The sequence below is a fragment of the Vanellus vanellus genome (assembly GCF_965231255.1).
Source record: "Vanellus vanellus genome assembly, chromosome: 9".
NCBI lineage: Eukaryota > Metazoa > Chordata > Aves > Charadriiformes > Charadriidae > Vanellus > Vanellus vanellus.
In genome coordinates, this window is record NC_138914.1 from 24,592,838 (window position 1) to 24,620,728 (window position 27,891).

General features: G+C 47.4%; 1 protein-coding gene across 1 annotated transcript in view; it reads right to left on the reverse strand.

The window, feature by feature from the left end:
- The window catches only part of WNT7A (Wnt family member 7A), a gene marked incomplete at its 3' end in the record, with an annotated part of 35,378 nt that extends 17,785 nt beyond the window's left edge, over positions 1-17,593 (reverse strand). Inside the window, exons 1-3 of the mRNA XM_082487737.1 lie at positions 17,404-17,593; positions 16,338-16,564; positions 4,474-4,745 (exon numbers count right to left, since the gene is read on the reverse strand). Coding sequence (XP_082343863.1) covers positions 4,474-4,745; positions 16,338-16,564; positions 17,404-17,474 — 570 coding nt within the window. The 5' untranslated portion in view covers positions 17,475-17,593. The remainder of the gene's footprint in view (positions 1-4,473; positions 4,746-16,337; positions 16,565-17,403) is intronic.
- Between the last annotated feature and the right edge of the window lie 10,298 nt (positions 17,594-27,891).

Sequence of the window (27,891 nt, forward strand, 5' to 3'; positions counted from 1 at the left end):
TCTTGCAGTGGCGTGGTGATTGCACACTACGCAAGAACTGGAAGAACTTCAGGAAACTTAAATGGCGGCAATCTCCTTCTGAGGTCAGAGATGCTAGTAAGTGAAAGGGGTGAGTGTCATAAGCGTAGGCTTTGCAGAAGGGCTTGGGAGAACTCCTGAACTCCATGCTTTCCAAATGCTGGTGTTTCCCTTCAACATTAGTACAGTTTTCCCTAAAGGATAACATACTAAACCCTTCGGTCTATGATGATCATTGCACGATCCACTTCAGAAACACCTTCTGCTTTCCCCTAGCTTTGCTTGGTATTTGCAGCACCTCTGCTAGGCACGTACTCTGCTCCTCCTGTGAGCCTCAGGGCTGAGAGGGAAAACTGAAACGCTACTGATTCAGAGGATGAGGAGACATTGCAAAGTTAGTGCACCTAAGGTATGCCTCCAAAGAGAGATGCTGAATAAAAATCCACCTTGATGTGCTCTTGAATTGCAAAAGCCTTCTAATGCAGCCTGTGCCCATGATTTATAACAGTGACTCATAATATTGCATTATACTTAATATGATGTAACGCTGATGCAAGATGCCATTCGTGGAATTTCAATGTCACAGAGAAAAAAAAGAGAGGAGAGAGCAATCTGGTCATGTACCTTGCCATGCTGTCAAAATGAAAAGTTTACAGCCAAAATACGTAGAACCTTTCAGTACCCACTTTGCTATTTTTTAGCAGGATAACTTGGAGAGTAACATTTTTATTTCCTGGAGCATAAATATCTGTCAGACATACGTTATTGTGTTACTTGCAGTAATTTAATTAACTTTCTACTTGAGAAGACAAATTTGCTAACAGACAATTCAGTCTTGTAATTATAACCCCTCTCATGGAAGTTTGCAGGGCAAATCAGGATTATGCCTTTAAATTAATTCAAGTTTTATCTCTCTTTTCTGACCCAGCTGTTATGAATTCTCCTCCCGTTCTCCCTGTACTGCTTGCTTCTTCCTGCAGTGAATCAGCATTTCAGGAAATACTAATTCAAAGAGGAAAGACACCCTAAATTCTGTTTCTGGAGGTCAGAAATAGCTGCTCTCCAACAGGTTTGACAAATGATGTGAGGCTTCTCGGGCTGCTCGGGGCCAGTTTTGTTGGGTGTATGCGACCCCTCTTTTGAACTCTGCCCCTTCCCTTCCAAGTAGCCTGGGAACTTTGAAGCTACAAAACTGTGTCCCGGTGGTTTGTCGCCAAGACAGAGAGAGAAACAGAGAGTTAGAGCCCTGTCCTTTAACAGCAAGGAAGACTGTTGCTGGCTCCACCCCAGCAGCGGGGGTGTCGTGGGTGCTCGTTCTGCATCATTTTGCAGTGTGGGAGCAGCTGGAAACGGAGACGTTTCACACACGCTGATCTCAGGTGGGAGTGCTTCTCGCTGCATCCTGGGAGCGCACATCAGTATTTCTCAAGCATTGCACTAGCAAGGCTGTTGAGGAAAAGGAACATGGATGTTCTCCACCTACGACCTCTAAAATCCTCCACATTTGACCCAGGCAGTTTGCATTTTCTTCTAGAAAGAGCTGACAGATGATTGTACTATCGCTCTGACAGTCACGTATTCAGTAGGTTCAGAGAGACTGTTGTTGGCACCACAGGAAGCAGAGACATCTGCCTAGGTAAAACAAGACTGTGAGAAGGTGGAAAGGCTTGAACTGAGATCTCCAATAAGCCTGGATCAGGCTTTTCCTGGTGGTCCTCTATTGGTTTATACCCTGCAGTCCTACCTATGCTCGGTTTCCCTGGGAAGCCCAGCAGATGACTTTACCGGTGATTGTTAAGAAGGCAACTAAATAATAATATATGTATGGTTTGCTAGAGTGCATCCTGAATCACCAGCAGCTGGTGTCATCCTAAAGAAGGACCTTTTCACAGGTCATTCATGAACGCCCGGGGTAGCGGGCTCAGCACACAGCGCAGTTTCACGTCGCAAGACCAAAGAAGAAGTGGAGGGGACTGACTTCTGAACACCATAGTGGTGCCTACAGGTGAAGATAACAAATCAATAAGAATTGAACGTGTAGTTTATTTTTGCAGCCCAGTAGGTGCCAGTCTGTCTCCTAGGTGCGTAAATATCATCAAAAACCTAGCCATGGGCGAGTAAAACTAGACAAGAATTTGTAGCCCAGAGGAAAGCCACCACGAATAGATTGTGTGGAGGCTGATAACATCCATATTGCTCCAAAAGGCAGAGTACCACCTCAAAACAAGACAGTCTTTGTTGTGAAAGGGTTAGGTTGTGAGAGAGCTACTTGCCAAATACCCATAATGGCCTCCCTCTGCCAATAGTCTTTAAATACTGTGATCTTTCACATAAGAGCAAAGCCTGAAAGGAATCTCTCTAGCAAAAACATCATTTATTCATTCTCTACAGGATGGTGGAGTAACATGCCTCTTCTCAGTTGTGTTACTCTTTCTTTCCCCTGAAGATCTCAAAGAGAGATTTGTTCGAACAAAGATCAGTAATTTTGCTCTGTAAGGGATGCAGGAAGAAGCGTAGAAGTATCTCTAGATCAGAACAGTTCCTGAGCCTGCTGGAGAAATGGCCGATCGCCAGAGATAGCACACGCCACTGTTCTCGCAGATAACAATGCGCAGAGCTGAGTCTTCCAGGCGTAAGCCTTTAGGACGGCAAATTGTGAGCGTATAGGTGAGAAACGCAAGGAGCTCGTGTCCTCAAGGGGAGGCTGCTGAATGCTTTGCCTTCCCAGAGGCCAGCTCCAGGGCTGGTATCCTTCCTCCTCTACCCTATGTCCATACCTGCGTTATAAAAGATCGAAGAAATGCAGCTTCTTTTTTTTTTTTTTTTGTCTATATCTTTGAGCTCTGTAATTGAAACAATTTTCTAAGACAGTAGCCCATTCCATCTATGTTTGCGGTCCTCTACAGGCTGGTGTGTCAGTTCCTGGGAATCTTACTGCTAGCACCTATCAAACAAAAGCAGACCTTTCAGGGAAGTAGCTTTCCCACAAAGGTGAAACTTCTCTGTTATTGTTTTATTTCAGTGGATTTGTGCTTGTGTAGCAGAGCAGACTGTGGGCGGTGGTGTCTTACCAGGCTTTTCAGTGTGTGCCTTCATGCTACCAGAAGCCAAGTAATAAAGATACTGAATCAATCCATTGGCAAACATTAATGGTTAGTCCTTGAGTTATTCTCAGAATTCAGTGTTAAATTTGCTAGTGTTTTGAAGTTTGCACTAGAGAGCCAGACCTGGATGCTGGGGATAGTAAAAACCGTCATCTCACCTGTAAAACTACAGTAGCATTAAATAAAGAGAAAGGTTAGGCTTTTGTTTGGGGTGGAAATGGCTTTGCTTCAATACAATCTGCTTGGCTCCAGCATAAGTGGAGATGTCTCAGAGCCTATGGGTAATTACCACAACAAAAATAGTATCCACAAATTAACTGCTCTTCCTAACTTCCTTCTCCCATTTGCTTCTAAGTCACACTAACGCAATGCTGGAATCAGTACTAATGCACAGGAGTGCAAACAGCGGAGAAGGTAGAACAGAGAGCGAAGCAAGCAAAAGGATTTGCGTTCTTTCTGTAAGATGGGAGCAGCAAAACTCCCTGACGGAAAGCAGGGCTGGACTGTACCTGCACGGGGCGGTGCGGGGAGCGCACAGCCATCCCCTGACTATTCCTACCTGCTGGAAATCAGAGCTTCTCCACCACTGGGACTGCTCCGAGGAATGCTGGGCAATGCCTGACCTGCAGGCATCCGAGGAGCGGAGACCAGGTTGGGTCTTGCGTCTGCTGCGGCCACCATTGACAATCAGAAAACTGGCCCAGTGCAGCAAACAGCAAAGGCAGCAAATCCGGGGCAGTGGGTGCCCAGGATCCCCAGGAAAGACACGTGTTGGAAGTTGATGAATTCCCGTCTTCCCAAGCACTGGTTCTGCAGTAGCTGCTTTCAGCTACTTGGTCCTAAAGAGTGGGGAAGGTGCGGGAATGTTGCTGTGCAAAAGGATAAACCAAATCCATACAATGGTGTAACAGCGAGTCAGCCTGTGGTCTTTTTGCTAAAGTATTTTGCTCCTTGTAGAGGTAGTCCTCACACAAAGAGCAAGGTTTAAACAGTTGGGTTGAAAATGATCCCTTTTCAAATGAGGGAGAGGTTCATGTCTGAACCTGACGAGAATCCCATTCACCCACACAGTAGCAGGCAAGCTTTTTATCGTAAGTACCGTTTGACTTCCCAGATAAAATGTTTGTTTGCTTTTTTCTTTTTACGATTGTAAAGAGTAACATCGAGACAAATATTTGACAGACAGATGGTCCAACAAGCTTGTATAACTTGCAAAGGTGCCTACTTGTCTACTGTAACATGACGTTAGCATTAAAGCGCACTGTAGTTCTCATGCACCGTACGCGACCGAACCCCATCTCCAGTCCCAGCCCGGAGATGGCCCTGTCGGGGGGAGAGCGGAGGTGCTTACCTTCCGCCCAGCCTCATTGTTGTGCAGGTTCATGAGCGTCCTTGCATTTTGCTTAATCTCCCGGGCATCCACAAAGACTTTGGCGAATCCTATTCCGTATCTGATGTCAGCGGAGCAGCCTCCCCATTTCCATCCTTCCTCTTTATGGTACTGTCCTTGTTTTTCTTTGTCGCAACCACAGTCACTCAGGTTGCCCTGCGTACAGGCAGCCGTGATGGCATGTGCTACTCCAGCAGCGATGATGGCATATGTGAATGCTGCTTCTCTGCTACCTGCAGTTAAAACAGTGCCATAAATACGGGATACAACGTGGTGACATTAGTTAGAAAAAGATAGGCAAGTTCCTGCAGTGCAAACATCGGAAGGCTATTATTAGAAGCGCTGTAAATCTGCAGGCATAAGCAGGTCTCTTCTAAGTATTGATTTTTGTGGATGTTCACTCTCTAAAATGATAGCTCGCCCATGGAGGTAGTAGGAGATAAAGTATTATTTAGGTAACTTCGTATATATATATTTCCAGGTGGTATGAGAAGTAGGCAAACTAAACTTGCTTTATAGCAAAAGGGTGGGGTGGCAAATGCTCGAGCTCAAAAAGAAAGAAAAAAAAAAAAGAGAAAATAGGTGGAATTGGGGGTGAAATTACTAAAACGTCCATATTCAACTTCTAAAAGAATCTGCTCAGAAATGGGATGTTATTTAGAAATTTAATTCTAGACTGAAAGGTATTTTTACAGGCAAACAACCTCTGTTAGAAATCTTGTTCTGAAAATATTTTAGCTGAACTGGAGCATTTTTTTCACATTGTTGGTGTCACAAAGTTTTCAACGCAGACATTTGGGCAAACTCAATGACATAAGTTTTGGTTTTAATTTCCAAATTTCTCACAGGATGGAAAAAAAAAAAAAAAGTAATAATCCTGGCCTGTTGTAGGTACCCTGACAAAAGCAAGACCAAGTAACAGCCTCACCAGAGGGCTGTGTGGAAACCATCAAGCCAATATTATTTTGTGCAATATGGCTATAATGACAGACTTCTGTTTGTTGGGGGGGGGCTCTCACTTTAAATCTATGATTTAATTTATCTTCTCGAAGCTTTCTGTCATTCTGGTGTGTGGACTTCCCACGTGTGGATCCTATGGGATCTGGGAGGCTTTTGGAACCAGTTCTGCTGAGAGAGGGGCCCCTTCCAAACAAGGAGGTTTGCAGAGGTTGCCCATGTATATCAAACAGCCCTTTAAAAATTCTTGGGTCTCCCAAACTAAGAACTTACCCCTACTCTTGTTTCTCCAATGACAAAATGTACCCTTGCATCAATAGGATCGGAAGCAGGCTCTTAATTAGGAGAGGGCAGATGGGAAGATCAGCTTCCCTTCTCCAAACACCCGCCAGTTAAGTTCTGGCAGACCTCAGCTGCTGGCAATAGTTTGTTATACATGAAACAAGCACATTTCTGCTGTTTATTGGATTTCACAAAAAAATAATCACTTGGGAAAGAAATCTTACAAGCACTTCATTCTCGGCTACATCCCTTTCACGTATATGATCTAGATTTCTGTACCTGTCACTAAATGGTTCTTTTAATGAAAAATATCCAGTTCCTTATGGCAAGAAAGTAAAATGGAAAACAAGATGACGTAATAAAAATCTGTTAAGAGGCAACTTTGTGCCCTTTTATCGGCATGGGCAATATTCCCATTGATACTGCTGTGCGCTGTGTTTATTGAGGAAGTTGTAGTCAAGTATCGGGCTTCCTCAGAGGATTTCTTGTTTTCCCTTATTTCAAAAAAGAAAAATCATAAAACTTTGAATTGTTATGACCGTGGACTTTGCAGATGAGGCTTTCTAGAACTAGTGGCTTTTGATGAAAATCTGAGCGTTGGATAGAAATCCCAGGCTTCAGGTGTATTTCGAGTTGTGCTCTCAGTGCCCCTGCGCGGCCCCGCGGGGAGACCAGAGAAGGCGGTGAAGTGGGGTTCCGCTCCAGAGTGAATCCATGAGGACTAGACAGGCCACCTTTCTAGTTCCTCCTCCAGTTTATCCTTAACAATATCCTCACTATTTTAAGTGCAAAACTATGAAAAATGCAGTGATGAGCAGGGGAAGGTACAATAAGAAGTCCCCGTTTCTCTGCTCAGAGGGGAGCAATGCACCACACCAGATTTCTGTTTCATGAAGAAAATGGGACATCAGCAAAAAAAAATATTTTGAGTTGAAAATTGCATCTGGTTCTGTTTTTCCTTCGGTCGGTTTGATTTCTGATCTAGCACAAGTTGTTTTCAAGATCTAGAATAAAAAAGACTGGGAAACCATTTTAATCTGACATACTCGACATTGTAAAGACTAAGCAGCTCTTTTGCTTCTTAGAGGGGAGAAAAATGCAACACAGAGAGTATAAAACTAGCACAGGCAGAACCTGAATCCAATGTCAAGCTTGATCATAAAATATATTACACAAATCAAGTTATCTTATAAGTTTGTCGCTTTGGGGGAAAAGTTTAGCAGCTTTTAAGAATGAAAAGTTAGGAGATGACAAGGTAAACAAAGCAGGTGTCTGGAGGAATTGATCCAGGTAGGAAGTACCTTGGCACTTGTGCAGTATTGATGAAGTGGCACAGACTTGTCACGTCTGCATCAAACTATCCCTGTTTTCCATAAATGATTCACTTTTTTAAGCTTCGTTACCCTTGTCTGGTTCCCAGACACGTCAGCACACAGGCGAGGTGTAAGCTGAGTTCATTTTGAGCCTCTTCTGTGACAGTGCTTTAGCTACCGACACAGTCTAAGAGGGGTCTTGCAACCAAATGGGGTAACATGAGTACATAGGTTTTCCTGCCGCTTTTAAATAGTGAATACTACTCCTCTATGTCTGATTTCAGCAGCCAGTTGAAATGCCTGGAGGATCTCAGAGGGAAACACTGCTTTAACACGGCAGGCTCAGGCAGCTGCTGCTTGCAGGCAAGGGTTTGTCTCCTCTGAGCTTCTGCTGATGCTCTACAACAGGCTCACCAAGGAAATACCGCTCCATGTTCCATCTAATCTCAAAATATGGGTAGGTTGAAAGGTGCAACCTCGTCATTTCTGGATTCCGAAAGATGAACAATCTGGGAAATGACCTGATACGATCCTCCTTTATTTTCTTTCTTGTTTACTTTTCAGCCTACACTTTGTATGTGCATCTGATGGCCAACTTAGACCTGTGCCTTACTTTCCCTCTGAAAATTTAGAAGTAAAGAATTCAGGATCTTGGCATTAGAAAAAGGTCAGGCTTTGATATCAACACAAAACTGAGACTCTGGTGTTTAAGCTGTAGGTGACGGTGACTGTAGCATCACAAAATACTTCATAGGTGGGAACAGCGCTTCTGGTTCAGGAGGACAAAGAAAGTTAGACAAGCAGGAGATACGGTACAAAATATAGCATAAGGAAAGAACAGAACTGGCAGCAATGCATCACACCGTGTGAGACACAGAGCCCACTTTGGCTAATGACCAGAATAAGCAAAACACTTCTTTCCAAGCAAAAATAGCTAGTCAGTAGGCTGATGGTAACGTCAATGGTTTCGCAGAAAGAAAAGAGCGCAGAAAATCCTAATCTGCAGTCATTGCCTTCTCTAGATGGCTAGAAAGATCAGACAGTAGCTGGAAGAGTAAACTAGTATGTTTTCAGCGGTGAGATCAGAAAAGAGCTTCTGGAGAGGGTTTAAATAAAAAGTACTCATTGGCGTGAGCTACTCAAACTGTCTATTGAACAATTTTCTGACCCGTTTGCTAGACACATCGGGTGGGGACACAAGAACTAAATCTTCTTGCAGTCAATTCCCACTGAACCCGTCCTTAAACTGCAACTGGACTTAAATCTATAATTATTTTTTTAAAATATTGTGGGGAAAAAAAAGGTAAAAATTTAATTTAAACATGCATATAATGGACAAAGTTGATCTTTGTGGGATGATTGGTGCAAATTGTGATCCCATATTCCGGGTCAATTTAAGAGGCTTTTCCAGCCAGTGACTTGCAAGGGTGCACATAAAACCACCTGTGATGAGTAAATTGGCAAAAGAAAGAATGATGACTGCCTGAGACCTACAGGAGTTGCGGAGAAAGGTGGAGAGTTAGCTATTTGCGAACAAGAATCGTGAGCCCTCCTTTCAGCTCCCGAATGACACACGTTGTCTCAAATGAGCACACACCTGATCCGAACCCCAGGCATTAGAAACTTCAGAAAAGGATCTGGCAGTGGGGAGGGGGGACCAACCCCAGCAGTGCCACCATCAACACTTGGCCTGGAAGTGGGGTGTGGGCATCGACATCTGCCTGGATCTGCTCCCCCCATCCGGAGCTGGGGCTGTCCTCAGTGCTGTATCAACACACAGGCTTTTTTCCCCCTCGTGTGTCAGACATAAATATCTCCTTGCTCTTTTGATTTGTTTTTTCCTGGACTTAAATAAAGTTTGTGGTCTGTTGCAGCTCCGTTTGCTTTGATGGCAGATAGCTTGGCATCCATGGCTTCCACTCTGTTGGCACAAGTCATCCTCCAAAGCACCAGAGTCCTGTCTTTAGACCCTTTGCTGGGTAGCGCATGACAATCCCAAGCTGTCTTCAACTTTGTGTCTGAGCTCTGCACAGTCAACCACCACCGCGGGGTGTCAGATATCATAAGGGGAAGAACTAAGATTATCACGAGTAAGTGAAAATATAACTATTACCAGCACAGGTGGCTCTCCTACCACTGAGCACGCTTCTACAGGACTCATGCATACCTTGGAGCATTAATCCTGCACACGCTCACATGCGTATCTTCGCTCTTGTGTATAAACATTTGTGGGACTGGGCTTTGGCCGATCAGCCTGTGTATCAGCTGTGCAGAGCGGTCTGCATTCTGGTTTTAATTTAGCTAACAACTTTTTAAAGCTTAATCTTAAAATTGAACGGCTTATAAAAAGATTCATTCACACAGATTAGAAACAAGAACTTGGTTTTTAAAAGAAGCACAATAACTTGATGTCGCATAGGAAGCAGGACTTAAGCCTGCAAGATACGGAGTGGATTTACTTGTGGGAAGTCGGGAGGTGCTCAGCAGTTCCCCTCTCAGGATCTAAGTATGTTTCTAAATAGCTTGGCCCGCCCTATCAGTCCCCCTCATAAATTGACTAAGCTGTGAAATAAAAAAGACAAATTTCTATTTATCTCACTGGAAAACATGGGTTGTATTTTCTGCTATTTAAAGCCAAAGGGTCAGAGAGGGAGTTGTCTGCCGTGACATGAGCTGAAATATGATTGTGAAAATAGAAAGATGGAAAATACAACGTACCTTGCCAATTATGTGCCATAGCTAACATTACTTCACATCTCTCTATAGAGGTCATAACTCACAGCTAGGAAAAACGAAGAACAGGACTCATCTTCTGCCTACTTTGGGGCGTGCCTCCTCCTTTCTTGGTAGAGTATGTATGGTCTTGCAGGTTTTTTATTTTTATCTTTCTTTAACCGAGCACGTGTGATTAATAGAAATGGTAGCTTTAAAAAAAAAATCATTTAAATATCCCCCTCCTGGTTTTCTTCCCCCTTCTGTAATGGTTCAAAGTTTTGAGGGGTTTGGTGCCTTAAAATACTGTACTGACTTGAAATGAAAATGCCAGGTCCCTATAAATCGGCAACGTGTTCTTTGCAAAGATTAGCACCAATACATAAAATCAGTAGAGTTGCTCTAAGAGGCGTTTCAGATGTTGGGAGGTTTAATGACTGACCGTTTTCACAAGCTCTAAAGTTTGTTTCATCAACACATGAAATTCTTGGAGAGGAACCACTCCAGGTAGAGTGACTATTTTTGAAAATACCCCTCTTTAAACTTATAAAGTTGCTACTCAAGGCGTGTGCATTACAAAAGTCACAGCCACTGTTTTGGAGTTCTGACAACAGTTCCCCCTTCCCAGACAGCTCGAATCCCTCCGCACCGCTGCCTTACTTTAGAAGACCCCACATCCTGACCCTGTGCCGGGCGAGAGAGCTCTTCTGCCTTTCTAATGAAATGTAATCTTTTTGTTTCTCCGAAACATGTACTCACAAGACACATCTGAAGGCAGGTATGAAAACCTTCTGATGGGAATTCCAACTGCGGTGACCTTGGGGCAATGTTTTATCTTACAGTGACAGTCCCTGCTGAGAAAGATTGACTTTTTGGCATAAAGCAGCGTGCTGGGTTTTGGAGGTTCAGGCCGTATTTCAGCCTGGCCCCTGTTTTGCCTGCAAATAACTGTTCTCGTGCAAGATACTGACATTAAAAACCGGTCGTAAGGGCTGGAAACTTAGCACAAAAACGCAAATCCTGACCCTGCTTGAGTAGGTAGCAAGACTCCTGTTAATTACAACAATATTTCTTTTCTGTATATCTCGGGAGATTCGTAACACCGCTGGTTCAGAAAACAGAGTATTTCTCACTCTTTCTTTCAAATACTGACCACACTGAAGAGTGCAGCAGCACTTAGAACCTACTTTCCCACAGACTTGTGCAGGTATGCAATATAAAAACAGCGGGTGTTTTCATGATGACCTACCTGTGGTTGTTTACTCACTCTGTTATTTTGTAATTCAAAGAATTGCACTTTAAAACTTGACACAAGAGACTACACCGGTATTTAAAATCAAAAAGCTCTAGAAAATGATTGATCCTTTCTTGAACACACCTGTACCGGGATGTTTTCAAAAGTGTTTGTCTTTAACATGGTGACAAAATGAAGTTTTACTCTATTATTTTTCTTTTCGCTCTACCAGACCAGGTAGGAGAATGAGGTAGAACTTGTTGCCTTTTGCATACTAGCAAAAAAAGATAGTATCTGATGGCTACTGAACAAGCTAGTTAGAGTTTGGCATGTAGGGTGGCTGTCATTTGTTTCAACAGGCAAGAGCGGGAATGTCCCCTCTTCCTTTTCGCTGTACGCCATAGAAGAAAAGTTTATTTTAACATATGGAAAATAAATCACTGGTAAATTCAGTCCAGTACTAACAGCGTACAGGAAAGCTAACAGCCTCTCCCGTTTGAATGTGTACATCTGGGCACATCTGTAATGATCCCTGAGCCAAAGGCATCGTGCACAACGCACATGGCCTGCTACGCTCACAAGTTTTAAGACCAGTTTGTCCATGTAGATTCCTGGTTTGATTTCAGCTTTCCTTACTCACATGAGTAATGTCAGATGGATGAAGGTATCAAGAGGGTTATACCAAAAAGTTTTTCAGCATAGAAGAAACCAAGGAATTGGTGGATTTTAGTAAGACCAGGATGAAAACTTGGTTGAAACCCTTTTGGCAGTAATGCTCTTCGGGACCACCACACGTGTTCCTGGCCCTCAGCTGATCCCTTCCATCCTCTCCCATGCAGGGTCCATGACAGCTCCTGCAAGGCTGTCGTGCCTTTCTTTTCATAGATCTGCACTGAAACAAGTTTCTACTTTGCCATGTCACTTAGTAGAGTTTAAGTCAAACAGTTTGTATTAGTTTAACTTGGGAAGTCTCACCGCAGAGTGGCAGTGCTGCTCAGCTGGGATAAAAGGACATCGTTTTGTGGTTTTACCCTGTGATGCCGATATGGTGCTGTCCTCTAGACACCATGAAATGTATGCATATCCTAAGGCAATTATTTGAGATAGTTTACTCCCTGGCTTGTGATTATCGCAAACGGCACAGTTACTGTTGACCGCCTGTTCACAAGGTTGCGTGCTGCAAAAGGGGCTACTGGGGCGCCTGACGGGAAGACTTCGCCTTAGTGCCTGCTCTTGCTGGGATTCGTCAGAGCTCAAACCTGATTTTCAGATTCTATCAAAGGCACCTCTGGTTGCTCAGCTGTTTAGGCTTGAACCACGCTTCACCTGAAGAGAGGCGGGCAGGAGTTTGTTGGCCTGTCCTGCTCTAAAACCTTGGGTTTGATTGCGGCTGTCTTCAGAACAGAACTGCTGACCACTGTAACAAATAGGTTTGGTTTTAAAAGTGTCCGTAATTGCAGCGTTGCGTCATCTCCATGGTTATTTTAAAAATTCTCTTTGTGACTTTACATTATTAATAAGGTGTCTACAGAATTGTCTAGAAAAAAAATCCTTGTTTTGATCTTGATTGCGAACTTTATCATTTCCTGTCGTAATTGGACCAAGTCCTCAGCTGGAGTAAACTGATGTCACCTTTACGCTGTTATTTCTCTTCATGTTATCAGCACTATTGTCGCCAGCTGTCACGATAAGATATCCACAGTGTGTCAGCAGGGAAGAATCTCTCTTTTGAAGGACAAACTAGATAAAACGACACAAGAAACGGAGAGTATATGCTGTGCGCTGGTTGGAAGCACACTATAACGAGCTGGAAACTCAAGTCTGTGCTCACAAATATGCCATATGAAGCATGGATGAATTTAAACGGTTGCTACCTAAAATTCTACAACTAAATTAGCCCTGGAAGACAGATTATATGTGAATTTGTTAAAAAGCAGATACGCACATACTACAAACTAGAACAGGAAAGTTTTGTTTGATGCTTTCCTTCTCCAGACTTCCAAGTGTGTCTCCAAGGCTAGTGTCCCTGGTGGCATTTTAAAAATAGGCAAAGAGAAGCCCAGAGGAGGAGCATGCCACCGTCCCTCAGCCGCACAGCGGCAGAGAACTTAGACCTCCTGAATCACCCTGCAGCGGCAACAAGAAAATGTAAACAACTGATTTAAATTATGAAGAAACGCTCATAAAACAGATTACCTAGTAAAGGTGAAAGTAAGGAAACCTGGTCTTGAAGAGCTTGGTGTGCCATCGAAATCATGGGTCGGGAAATAGTTCACAAGAGTCTGTGGTATCCAAGGGAACTTATTTGTATGGACTAACATACGCAAATCCTATTAGCACCAGAGTTACTTAAGCACATCCTCCCAAATTGATATTAGACTTTGCCTGCTGCACACATTGAGCGGCGCAGGGGCAAGGCGAGCCACGTTACTGTCATTCTGAAGTCATATCCTAATCATAGAGCCACTCCATCAGTGCCGCTCCCGAGGCAGAGCGGAGCCCTCCGACGGAGAAAGCGGGATGAGGTCATGTGTGGCCCCGCTGACTTTATTGCAAGCAGCAAGACAAAGGTGCCCCGCGTGCTTCCGAGGTAATAACTCGAAGGATGCAATTGGCCGAGAAATATAATCAGCCTTTGAATGCCGTAAGAGGTACTAACATATTCGTTGCTGTTTGAATAGTATTTTGTATCGTGCCCCGTGTCAAAGGATGGAGAATCTAGAGCTGGTGCTGCTAATTAAAAAAGCTACACGGGTACAGTATCTTTGCCCTAACGTTAACCCGGATTGTTCTTGTGCACAGTAACCTTAAAATACATCTTATAGAGTATACGGTCCTTCATGTCACACGTCTCTCTCGCTTTCCTGTTTAGGGTAAGGCACACAGGCCTGATCTCCTGCTTGTGGGCACCAAATTTGACTTATGGCTTTATGGCATGTAGGTTTTACCCTTTTTTAACCAGCGTGGAATAACGGCCCTTATTTCTCTGAAGGAGAACCAAGAACACACCCCGACACAGAGATCTTGGGGAAAGAGAGAGAAATGTAGGGAACACTTTTTCCTTATAGCCATAGAAGGATGAGCTGTGTCAGATATTCTAGGTTTCTATCCGTGCTGCTAGGGAAGAAGTGGAAGAACAAGGAGACAACCTGAGCAGGAGTGGTTCTGTTATAATATTTCATGGTGTTTGAGGGGCTGAGTATTTTTATCCTTGAGACACCACGCACTCCTTGTGTGCAAGTAAAATTCACCCTTTTCAAACCTGTGTGATTTTTATCAAAGTTTATTTTCCAATGTAAATGTAGAACCTGTTTAAATTTGAAGGTTTTGGTTATCCTTTAAATGAGTTTTATAATTTGGATGCCATTCAACACTTGACTATGTTCCGAAACCAATGATGAATTTGCCCTATCCATCTTAGCCTCGTAATGGATAGATAGAACGTATTAAGAGTTATCACCTCAAAGACGGATCAAAGTCTACTTCCTTTAATATTGACTTTCTTTAAAAGGACCTAAATATAACCCGCTAGCTAAATAATTCAATTTTGGGAGGGGGGGAAGGAACTGAGTGCATGTTTATACAACAGACCACAATAACTCCACAGTTTTATGATTTGTTGGAGAAGAAATCCTTCTCACATTTTCTGTTTAAGGAAACGTTACTCTTAGACTAAATGAGCCCAAACCTGTCAGCCATCCAAATGGACTCTTCACTGACATAAGTGGCAAACACTTGCATGGATCACTGACAGGAATAGCTCAGCTCAAGGAACAGAAACAATGAGCTAATCTGAATAAATGGTCCATTTTCAGATGTTTCACAATGCCACGCAGGGTGGTTTTTACATTCCCTACTTGACTCACTGTGTTTGATTATCAAAGGTGTCGAAAGATCGGTAACTCACACGGGGCTTTCAGATTTAGTCATCTCGTTCTCTTGCTGTTCTTTCCTTAAATATCTCTAAGTTTTGGAAAATGCACATTTCGGCGTGCACACATGTGATAAAACATACGTTCAGTGAATGGTAGATGTTCTCGGGAGTTCCAGAGCAGAGCGGCAATGCTGTATCTCCGCATTTCATGAGAATGCAAGGAATGAGGTAGTAGGGCCGTATCCTGCCATTTGTCCATACATAACTAAACGGTGCCTGGAGCCAGTCCAGTCCAGAGGGTTTCCCAACAAGCTAGAAGCCAGGCACAGCTGCTGTACGACTGCTCGGGGCTCTTCTAGCTTCTGGCCTTGCTCACTTCTTCCGTTCTCGTGAAACACCCCCGTTTTCTACCACGCTAAGCATTGTTTGACTGGTTTTCTGCATCTACATTTTAGATGGGGAGGAGGCAGGAAGACCTCAAGGCTGGAAACCACAGATTCCAACTTCAACTTCTGGATGCGGAATGCCGTACCGTGAGTGATTAGCTTTCAGTGATGGCTCTAAAAATGGCTCTACCTGTATTTGGAAGAGACTTTTCCTCCCTCTTTGTATTTTAAGTGCTGGGGAATCAGTACACATTGACTAAGTTGCACCGCCATGTATTTTGCAGTACAGAGGTATGAGAGTTTTAACCTCAGCTCTGTTTTCTGAGGTATTTCTGTTTGTCGTTATTAATGCTTGTTTTAAGAATTTCAATATATTTGGGGGGGGGGGGGGGGGAAGGAAACTGGAAATGGGATAATGGGATCTTCTGCCTGTGGATCGGAACAGTTTTTGTAAATGCCGACATCTCCAACCAGAACACACCCGTTCTCTATGCTGGGAGAGAGGGCACTAGACATAGTTGCTATAGAATAACTATTTCATGAGGTGGAAATCTCTTATAATGAGGCTGATTGCAGGACCTCAGTCCCAACAGGCAGAAACATTAGGCCAGTGTCAGTGTTGAGGTGTCTGCACCCCAGAAATGTAATTCTAACCCCGCTCAGCATTCGGTCCCTGACTGCTGCCTTTAACCAGAACCAAACACCTCCTTCGCATCCTTCAGTGCCCGAATAAGGCTGCTGTCCCATGCACGCAAATGGAAAATCTTTCAGGAAGGATTTGTGAGGGCAGGACAGCGAAATACTGTGGTGGAAGCTAACACGTGTGGAAGTGCTTTCCTGAGCCGCAGCAAGGGCCGTGGCAGGTACCCTGCTAGGAGGAAGCACGGATGTCCCTCACATTGGTAAGGATGTTCGAGGTGACGGTCCTGCCCTGGCTGGCACAAGCTGTGAGAGTTAGCTGGTCTTTGCCAACGCCAACAGCTGTGCACCGTGGCACTCCCCGTGTGCCCCCGTTCTGGTGTCATGCAGGTGGGAGCCGGTCAGTAGCGAGCAGAGAGGCAACGTACCCACTTTCAGCTCCTTCCCGAAGACGGTCCTCTCTCCCAGGGCAGAGCAGTTCCAGCGCCCGTTGCGAAACTGGAACTGGCACTCGTTGATGCCCATCTGGGACCCTTCCCCGATGACGATAATAGCGTCGGGCCTGCTCTGGCAGATCGCCCGCTGCCGGGGGGCAAGACCCGGGATCTTGTTACAGATGATGCTGGCTCCCAGGGCCACCACAGAGGAAAAACCCCTGCAACGACAAGACACCAGGGGTGGCTGGGGGGAGGCTTGTCCCGGAGGCAGACGCAGCACCCTGCCGCCTTCTGGCTTTGGCAGGTGCCCCCGGAAAGCACCCACCTTTTCCCCCTGTCCCCTCCCTCTCCCTCTCTCCAGAGCCAAAGCAGAGATAAGGAGCACGTGGGCTCCTGCCAAAACGGGACCAAACTTCCTCGTTCGTAAATTAAAGCGCGTGCAGTGGCTTTGCGTGCCTGGGCCACGCACGGGCAACGGGCTGGGAAGGTTTTCCCTCTCCCGGTGAACGGTTTGAGGGATAGAAAGGGGAATAACCCACGCTCTCTTCCCCCCCTCCCCCTCCCCCGCAGCCGGGCGCACCTGGGCGGGCAGCGCGGCGGCTGCTGGGGCCGGGCCAGGGATGCTGCGAGGCCGGAGAGCCGCCGGCCGCCCCCTTCCCCGCTCGGTGCGGCGTCTCCTCCGGCTGCGGCCGCCCGGGGGTTTCCCTGCCGGGGCAGCGGTGGGGCGGCGGCAGGTAGCGGCGGGGAGCCGGCCGCGGGGAAGGAGAAGGACCGGGGGGAGCGGGGGGGGGGGTTGGGGGTATCCCCCGGGTCCCCCTCCGGTTCCGTACATCGCCGGGGCCGCCGCCCCGCCGCGCCCCCGAGGGTCGCTCGCAGGTGCGGGGGCTCTACCTGTCTATTAAGAAATAACCGTGATCACCACCACCATAATTTTTTTTTTTTTTTTGAGTCTTGCCGAGTTAAATAGTAACAGGTCTGGGCAGGTATAGGCTGAGAGCGAGAGAGAGCGCAATTGTTATAAAAGAAGAAGAAGGGGGGAAAAAAAAAAGTTACTTACCCGATCTTAATATAGACAATCCCCAGGCTCAGGAAGATGTGGAAGATCCAGCGCCTTGTTTTCCTGTTCATATTCCTTGCTTGCCGTGTCCTCAGCCCCACATGCGAAACGATGCCGGCCGCGCTGCGGGCGCGGGGCCGGTCCCGGTGGCGGTGGCGGTGCCGGGCGGGTCAGGGCAGCGCGGCCGAGCGGGGCAGCCCCCGCCGCGCCCCGCTCCGGGCCGGGCCCCCGCCGCCACTCACCATGGCCCTCTCCCGGGGCTCGCCGCCTCGCCCCGCTCGCTCGCCTGTCCCTCTATCCCGGGATTTGTATGCCTGTCACACGTCGCGCTTTATTGCTGGCAATGTATGGGCTGCGGGATCCTCCTGAGCGCCGGCGGCTCCCGGCGCTCCCCCCAGGTTCAATGTTAACTATCTCCCTCTCTCTCTCTCCTCTTCTTTTTTTTTTTTTTCTTTTTTTTTTCCTCCCTTTCTCTCTTCTTTAGCTACTTGGGCGTGTTCTCCAAAGGAGGGAGTTGTCCAGCCGGGGGGGAAGAAAGGCGGGGGGGGGGGGGGGGAGGTGGGAAGAAGGGTAAACCAGAAATGGCAGACAGATCACCTGCCTGCGAGGAGGCTCACAGCGATCCTCCTCGGGCGCAGAGCGCGGCTCCTCCTGCGGGCACGGCCCGGGGGAAAGCGGCAGGAGCTCCGGGGGGTGTCACCGGGGGGTGCCCCCGGGGCTGGCCCCGGCCCGCCGGGCGGCATGGGGCCGCCGCGCTCGGCCCTCACCCCGCGCTGCTCCGGTACCGGGGACGGGGGCGGCGGTGGGGGACGGGGGGTTGAAGTTTTTACTCCGCGATAGCCGCCCGTTCGCCGGGGCTACCGAGCACCTGGGGCTGGTTTTATGCGTTTGCCCCGGCCCCGACGCTCCTCCCCTCGCTCTGCCTCCCCGGGTAACGTGCCGCTGCTCCTCTCCCTCCCGCTCCCCGAGCCCAGATGAACCGGGGCGGCGGGGCGAGCCCCGGGCTAACCCGCCGCATCCCCGGCAGTGCCGCCGCTTCGTCCCGCGGCGGGGCGGGGGAGGTGGCACCGGCGGTCGGCCCGCAGCCACCCGCGGGCAACCAAAAAGCCTTTGCGTTGCCCAAACGGGCCGTGTACCTGCAGTGCCCTCTCCGCTTATTTTTTTTTTTTTTTTTTAATTGATCCTTCTAATGACAGAGACCCGGTGGCCGCCGGGTGTCCCGCCGGGCCCTGCGTGGCAGTGGGCTCGCATCAGGTGGCCGTGGGACTTGGCCGCGGCGGGTCCGACCCCACGGGGGACGCGGGCGGCTGCCGGGGGGCCCCGCAGAGCCGAGCCGCCTCCGTGCCCCCCGGGGGGGGGACACCGGAGGGGAGGGGGAGAGGAGTATCCCGGCTCCTCGTTGCGGGAATTCACACGGATATGGTGACTATTTTATTATCCACTTAAAATATTTCAACCAGGGAGGTTACCTAAATGATAACAGGGGTGTGGTGCGGGAATTGTTCTTGCTGATAGTGTTTTTCTGAAAACAAAACAAAACAAACAAAAAAAAAAAACCCAGCGAAAGGCTCTCGGGGATCCGTCCTCGGACTCCAGCGAAGCCCCCCCGCCGGCGGGGCAGCGAGCGGAGCGGCGGCCCGGGCCCAGCTCCGCCCCCCCCCCCCGCCGACCGGCCCAGGAGCGGGGTCGGAGCGGGGATGGCAACCGGCCCTGGCGGGGGGCGGGCGGCGGCGCTGCCCGGCGAGTCCCCGCTCGGCGCCCGGGGCAGGGACGGGGCTCCCCCCTACCCCTCGCCGGCGCTCCGCTTGTCCCGCCGCTCCCGAGTACTTCCCCATCACCGCGGGCAGCCAGCGGCCGGCACCCCATTCCCCTCCTTCCCCCCCCCCCCCCCCCCCGCTCCGGCCGTGTGCGAGACCGGAGCGGCGCTGGGGTTGTGGGGCGCGGGGCAGAGCCCACCGCCGCCCCCCGCAAACTCTTTGTCATGGCGCCACCTGGCGGGCGCGGCGGGGCACAGCCGTCGGGTTTGGGGGGGGAACCCACCCCCAGAAAGGGAAAGTGCCACCCAGAGCCAGGCAGAAGGGGAGCACTCCAATTCGCACTTGTCCGTCGTCTCCTTAGAGCAGGGAGGAACGTGCTGTGTTGGTGCATCCTGCTGGGACAGGTAGTCTCATGCCGCTGCGTTGGGGGGGACGGAATGGGACCAGGCAGGTAACAACCGGAGGGGTTTGGAGAACTGGTGCGCACTGCACACAACACACGCTCCTATAGCAAATACATGCAGATATGTAACAAACGATAGGACAAGAGGAAACGGCCTCAAGTTGCACCAGGGGAGGTTTAGGATGGATATTAGGAAAAGTCTCTTCACTGAAAGGGTTATCAAGCACTGGAACGGGCTGCCCAGGGAAGTGATGGAGTCGCCATCCCTGGAGGTATTTAAGAGACGTGTAGATGTGGTGCTGAGGGACATGGTTTAGTGGTGGGTTTGGCAGTGTTAGGTTGATGGTTGGACTCAATGGTCCCTTCCAACCTAGACGATTCTGTGATTCTATATTCACCTAGCTCTTGTGAGGTATAGAGGCCAGCAGGTTAGGCAAGGTGGGACGGACTGGATGAAGCAGCAGTATAACATAAGCTTTATCAGTTCTGTAAGGAAATGTGGATGTGCTCAATGCGGTCCCCTTCACCCATCAAGCAGAAGTTTCCCGGGTGTCAGAACGTGCCCTGTCATCGCAGCCAGTCACCAAAGCATGCGTTTTGCCCCTGCAGGTTTGTGAACAAAGGTTTTTATTTCTTGCTCCATATATAGCTCAGTACAATGACGTCCCGATCCACCACTTGGGCTCCTAAGGGCGAGGGCGATTCAAGACAACCACCAAAATACTGCAGGTGAGCAGCAGAGCTGACGCTGAAGAGGACTCCGGGACACACGGTGGAGGTAGGGTTTGTTGCTTTTTTTGTTGCTCTTAGTACAATTGGTCACGTTGGTTCAATAGTCCTTGAGCAGAAATGGGCACAGACAGTCTCAGGAGTGTCCTCCTGAAACCCAACCTGCGCTTTCCAAAGAACAAATCTACCCTCTAATCTAACCTCTGAACGCTGAAAAAACTGGGAGGTCAGGTTAAATGTGCTGTAGAGTTTCAGTCCATATTCCCTGCTATGGTGATCTGGCACATAAAATGCGCTCCAGGAGCTATTTAGGATTCGGTTTTGCTTTTTTTTTAATTTGTATTTCTGAAGCTAGAGATGTTTTGTCTAATTCAACCTCAGCAAGTCGGCAATTTAACACAGCGCAGGGGTATGGGATAGGTCAAGGCTGAGTAAATTGTTGTCTTAGGGTTCAGTAAGAGCGGAAAATGGCAAAGCCTCTTCAGAAAATGCAGATAAATAATTTACTGGACTAATCAATGACTTTCTCTTACTCTGTTTGTTCCTAAAAAAATTGTGACCTAGATATATGTGAGTGTGTGTGCATGTGTGCGTGCGCATGTGAAGCATACATAAAATAACATTCCTGTGCAGATTACAGAAGGGTAGTTTGTCTTGTTTGGCAAAGTTTCTCAAACATTTTAATCACCGTTTAAAATGCTGTAGACCTTAAATGGCCCTTCCAACCATGTGGTCTTTCCAGTGGTCTATAGTAACTGATCTTTACCTACCACCTGTTTTACAGCGCATGTGTATCCAGCTTCCTTTTTTACACTATGTATTTATTACTTTCTAATATCTGCATAATAAAACTAATATACGGTATTATGAGAAACTATTCTGTTTCTCTTAACAAAGTACAGCAGTAAGCTATAAGCAAATTGGTAAACTAACACAAAACTTGGAACAAGGATTAGAAATTCATGTCAGAAAAGTAGGAATGGGGAAATTGCCCGTGGCAGTAGAAATGAACTTGGAACTGTGCTCTTACAAGGGCTAAAAGGAAATTCCAGAGCTCCTGGTTCAGAAGAAGGTGTCTGCAGGTGAAAATCCAGCTTTCAGGATTCTTCACTTGGAAGAATGCGGTCTCCTTGCAGGAACTTAGGAGGCAGCTCTTGCTCCTCCACGAAGCGCAGTTGCCTGCATCGTTGGAAAGTGGCAGTCCTGATACAAACACCTTCGTTTGAGAGAGTCCATGCCAGGCTCACCCTGCTTCTGGGGGCCGCCCCCTATGTGTGTCCAGGAGCCCTTCCAGCAGCCATCAGGCACCGGGATGCAGCTCCTGCTGTGTGCAGGCTGGCAGACAGACCGGCAGACAGTCCTACATACAAGTCTTGACCGTATATCCACGCAGACACCATATTTCACCCACGGTGGAAGAGGAGAAACCTCGAGAGCATGTTCCATCGCAGGCTATGGCAGAAGGAGGGCTGGTATGTGGCCATTTCTGACTGGTGGCCCGCCCAGAGCCATGGGGCTCGCCCGTCTCTCCTGAGATGCTCGCTGCTATGAGGAAACATATCCGCCAGCAGAGCGAGGAGTTTTATTCCAGATACGATCTGTTCACTCTCACCTTTTACTGCCCATTTCTTTATTTAGCAGCAGCAGCTTTCTTCTGAACAAAGACTGGGCCCAAGCTACACCCTTGGGCCATCCATCACTTGTTGCCACAGTGGTGTTTCTATTGTTAATTGTTTGTCAGGGTTGCTTTTTGGGGTTAGGCAGCGCAATGATTTAGTACCCTAGCTAATCAGCTCTGAAAATGCATTCTCAAAATAAATTAGATCAAAAAAAAAAAAGAAGCTTGAAAAGTCTGTTAGTCTCGATACAATCCTTCTGGACTCCCTCACGAAACCACAACTGGATCCAAACAGTTCCCTCTAGTTCAAGAGCTCCTACTCCCTGCGCTGACGTGGGTTTGTGAAGTTAAGTGAGGAAGTTTGCACAACGCCTGTCTGCTCAGTGTGTGGTTCTGGTCAAGATTATTATTGTCTCATTTTTCATAAACATAAGGAAATACAAGAAACATACCCACATAAAATGAAAAAGAAAGGTTGTCTGTCTTTTTTTTTTTTTTTTTAAGATGGCCTCTGATAACATGAACTCACACAGGAGAATGTGGTTAAAAGCCCATTTTGTAACTAGATCCTAGATGATGCACATGCCATCAATACTCCAACTCTGGCTCCCTTTTATCAGGCTAATCATAGCTGCGCTGTTTTGTTGTCAAAACATCTCCCGTAGAAGTCAGACTAGAGAGTCCTTTCAGTAGCAAAAATGTGAGGTTGGTATACCAACGCTCCACGTATGAAGAATCTCCTACCTCCTAAAAGGGTGTTTAAAAAAAAATACACTGAACAAATAAATAAATAAATAACATTCGCAAAGGCAATTAATTTCTTTGGCTCTTTTTGGCCCACTCCCGCAATATATCGTATCATCAGCAACCACAGTAACTTCTCAGTTTACAGATGTATTCAGGGGACTGCAAAAGGAGCAATAAATAGCCTGCCGCAGAGTTTCTCTCCGCGAGGAGTAAATTACCTAGGGAGCTGCAGCAGGGCAGAGCTGAGGAAGGGCGAGAGCCGCCTTCCCTGCCTGGCACAGCTGATCACGCTGCTGGACCGGGACAGGTTCCCAGAGTAAGTCTTGTCTGGTTTTGAACAGTTGTGGCGATGTAAAGGCAACACATGCCATGTTGGGATCATTCACCTCATGATCAATCAACTCGGTGATGTAAACAGGCACCTGGTAAGCCCAGGCCCAGGGGTCTGAGCAACCTGCAGGAGGTGTGCACCCTTTCGGAGGGAAGCTGAGATCCCCAGGTCCCTTGGAGGTGTGCTCCAGGTGAGGCCCATGCAGGCCGGGGTGATGGTGACCGCAGCAGTTAACGCAAGCCAGCAGGCAGCAGTAGTTTGGGCAAGCGCCTAGGAGCTAATTACCTGCAGCTTCATCTAATTAGTAACTGACGGGCTCAGAGTGTTATCAGAGCTAGATGAGGAGAGAGATGGCTGACTGGAAGCCAGTAGAAGACTTGAGGTAAGGAGAAAGAGTTGCTCTGTTTGGATTGTTTAGGTGTTTACTGGTTATTTGGTGACCTGGAAGATGCAGCTATTTTGTGCCAGTCTGGTGCAGAGCTGTGTCTGTGTGCGAGTCCCGGGCAGGCGGTCCTCTGCTGTGGCCTCTAATGTGTCTCTTGGCTTTTGGAGCTGGACACAGCCTGAGGAGCTCCTGAAAATGTGGTCTGTAAGTCCAGTGTCTCTCTGGATTTGGGTTTGCTCAGACTTTTAAATCCATGTACGGGTGAAAGAATACTTTACGTTAAAACTGAAGTAATGGGTTGATAAAGCTGCTCTAAGCCTGCCCTGGTGGACTCCATTCCGCCCTGTTTCTGGGGTGAACTTGTAGGTTTTGGGTCTCAGAGCTGAGGGAGTCTCCCTGTGTGAAGAGATGATCATCAGTTCTGTTGAGTGTTAAGGAAACTGCTGGCAGGAGAACTTGGAGGTTGCTCGTGTGCTGTTTTGAAAATGCTGTGGTCTTTTTTTTGTGTGCGATCTCAGGGGCTAGGTAACCCCCTGTTCCCCGTACACCCGCCAGGACTGGTGTTGGGGCTGTGTTCCCAGAGGGGATTGGGCTTAACCTTGCCTACGGCTGCAGCTTGTGCCCCCCCCCCGGGTACCATCTTGCCCGCTTGGAGTTTGGACCCTGCAGTGGCTGCACATGCCAGAGAAGGAGCTAATGATTAATATATGTGAAATAAATTGCTCTCTCAAACAGTAATCCTTAACATCAATAGCAGAAACGGGCTTCTTTTTGTCAGTCATTTTCTGCCAAGTACACAGATCCCACTGGTCTGTGTCTCCTGTTCCCTCAAGCGATGTGCACGTGTCACCAGGTGCCCATTGCATATGATATAGAGACCTCCAGTTCTATAATGGCTGTCTTTTTTTTTTTTTTTTTTTTTTCCCATTTTCTACCTTTTGTCCCCCAACGGGTATAAACACAGCTATTTGTTTGCAGGGATGCTGCTCATCCAGGCTTTTTTCTTTTTTCTTTTTCCTGGGAGACTTTTCTGATTCTACCCCATAACAAGTTACTCATTACAAACACTGGGGAATACATTGCATTTGCAAAAAATAGTATTCCTCAGTCATCACGATGTGCACTTAGGCAAATACTATTTTTGCCTTTTTTTCTTTAAAAAAAAAAAAGACCTGACATTTCCTTTACGCATATTAATGGACACAGAGGTGAAAAGATGAACGGTCGAAGCAGATTATTTGTTGCCAAAGAAAGGTCTTAAACACCATGGATCTGATCCAGCAAATATGACACAGTCTTCCAGGCAGTGTAGGAACCAGAGCTACAGATGCTGTTAAAAGAAGGTATTTCCGAAGCTACCATATTCTCCCCAAGGCTTACAGAGATGGAGTAGCAATCGCACGCGTGGAGGGGAGGGAGTGGGGTTGCGAAACTGGATGTTAAACACGCGTCTTTGTTAGCCATGGCCAGCTGGGGTTGAGTATAGCAGTCCTGTTGGTGTACCCTTTTGGGGAGAAACCTGCTAGATCCCAGTGGTTTGCCCCAGAATACGCTGAAGCCTGACAGTTGCTCACAGCACGGGAGCGGGGAGCGAGAAGGAGGAAGCGGAGCCGCGCTTGACACTAGTCACCGCAAAAGGAACGTGAGCTCTTTTTTGGGCGAATTGACGGGGAGAGCAGGGCGATGTGCAGAGCAGATAGCGCGCGTGGCTGGGTGGAGGACAGCAGCCTGGACAACAAGGGTGTTGTCTATTCCCTGAATGTGTGCAGGGCGGAGTCACAAAATTGTGTATGGGAAGAGGTAACAAATAGCATGAGGAAATCATGTGGAGATCAGGGGAAGCAAGCTCGTGTTCACGGCAGGAAGGAGAGAAAGGGTGGAGAAAGTGGAATGATGGGGAGGAAGGCACAGAAAGACACAGGTCTACTTTTTGTCCTGATGAAGATTGACCTTGGGCTGACACGTATTTACAAATCTGACAATCAGCAGAAGGCATTTTGATGCTATTGCTACTATTGATGACATTAATACCACTATAATTATAGCTATAGTTAAAAGAATAGAACTTAAACCCTGTTTTTTTCCAAAATGAAGCTTCCCTTTTTCTTCCCCTCCCCCCCTCTATTTAGAGATTTGAGATGCACTTTTACAAGGCTGATGTCAAGGTGTCACTAGAAACGCACAAGGCCGTGGTGATATCATGGTGTGAGAGAGAGTTATGAGCAAGGCACATAAACTTTATGAAATATTGTAACTTTTTTCCCTTCCGTTATAGCCATTGCCTAAACTGTAACCATAAAACTGGTCTTAAAATAGCACTGCAGGTTAAAAAAAAAAAAAAAAAGAAAAGGAAAAGTACTGAACTAGATTTTGTTTTCCAGCCAAGTTTGTTGAAACAGCCTTTGCTAATAGGAGAGCTTTGGGGGGAATTCTGTGAACCCTGGGAAAGGGTATTGTATTGCAGATATCAGGGCTCTTATCAATAATTTCCTATCTCCTTGCAAAGCCAGGAACTTTTCTACCTAAATAGAGATATATTTTATGTCAAGATGTAAGGCAAAATAGGCTTCAGTGTTTAGTTTAAAATTATGTAAACAATATTAACTGATCTGTCAAAAATGCGTTCATGGAAAATGCTTGACTAAGATAATTTGTGTTTTTGGAAAGGTTGCTTGTACAGACACTTATGGCACATCTGTTTACCACGGGCCTGCTAATGTCTTCGCAGGGATCACACAGCCCTCCAGTTATACATTTCCAAACAGTAATTGTGGAGTAAATAAATTAAAGGTATCAAAACATATAATTAGAAACTGTTGGGGGTCTAATGATATAGAAGGCAACGTGATCGAGTCCTAGCATGTACTTCATACAGTTGAGAAGATGTAATGCGGAGGCAAATCAGTACATGGGGTTGGGGGGGGGTGGGTGTGTGTTATGGGCCAGGGTTTTGGTGGTTGTGGGTTGTTCTGGCCTCACTGGCTTATATGATCATAGAATGGTTTGGGTTGGAAGGGACCTTTAAGATCACCCAGTTCCAACCCCCCTGCCCTGGGCAGGGATACCTCCCACCAGCCCAGGTTGCTCCAAGCCCCGTCCAACCTGGCCTTGAACACCTCCGGGAATGGGGCAGCCACAGCTTCTCTGGGCAACCTGGGCCAGGGGCTCACCACCCTCAGAGTGAAAAATTTCTTCCTAAGTGAAAAAGCTCTTCTGACTTCAGCAGAGGTTGCTGGCTTAAGCCAGATGACCAGACTCAGCATCAGGACACTCGGGTTTCTTTATGCTGCGTTAGCAATGCTGCCCTGCCCTCCTGCTGCAGCTCCTGCGCAACCACTGAGCCCAGAGCTGGAGGTGGGGTCGTGTCTCTGATGGCCAGGTGAGGGCACTCAGCAGCTTAATTACTGGTTCTAGTGTCCATCTGCCAGAACTGCTAATTTTTCTAATGAGCTTCATGTGTTGGTCTAAGACTGTAATGTAGTCACAGAGGACAACTGAAATATGTTGTGTTTGCTCTCTGAACTAGGAGCAACTTCCAGATATAATCTTCAACTTGTGGTTCAGGTTAAAATGGCTTTCCAGCCGTGTTCTCGCTGGTCTGGTTCGAGTGAGCGCTCTCGTCAGTAAGGGTCTTTGCTCTGCTGCTCGTCAGAAGGGAAAGCCGGAAAAGAATTCAGCCTTTACTGGACTATTCCTGGGAAGCATCTGGGAGCCACAGCCAAGGGATATGTAAGTGCACACACAAACCCTTTAGACATCTCAGAAATATATGCTCTTGTGAAACTATTTTCTTGTGGACCAGAGAGTAGGGACCATTTGAAAGGTGTCAGTGTGGTGCTCAAACTGAGCAGAGGTCATGGACTGAAATCCTCCCTGGGAGGATTTATACATTTGATAAAGGATGCGTGATAGGAGAAGACTACAGATCACTGTGCTTTGCCTGCCAGAGCTTCTTGATAGTGATATCCCAGAGGAGGCCACAAAGATGATCTGAGGGCTGGAGCACTTCTGCTGGGAGGACAGGCTCAGAGAGTTGGGGGTGTTCAGCCTGGAGAAGAGAAGGCTCCGGGGGGACCTTAGAGCCCCTTCCAGTGCCTAAAGGGGCTCCAGGAATGCTGGAGAGGGACTCCTGATCAGGGAGGGGAGTAATGGGATGAAGGGGAACAGTTTAAAACTGAAAGAGGGGAGATTTAGATTTGATATTAGGAAGAAATTTTCCACTATGAGGGTGGTGATCCACAGAGGAGCTGTGGCTGCCCCATCCCTGGAGGTGTTCAAGGCCAGGTTGGACGGGGCTCAGAACAACCTGGGCTGGTGGGAGGTGTCCCTGCCCAGGGCAGGGGGTTGGAACTGGGTGATCTTCAAGGTCCCTTCCAACTCTAACCTTTCTATGATTCTACATAGACCTATTTATTCAGCAGGTTGCCTTTCTGTGGTACCATCTACAAATGCAGAAGAAAAAGGTCCCATCCTCAAAAAAGAAAAAAAATCAGTGTGTAAGTAGAAGATGAGGGTGGA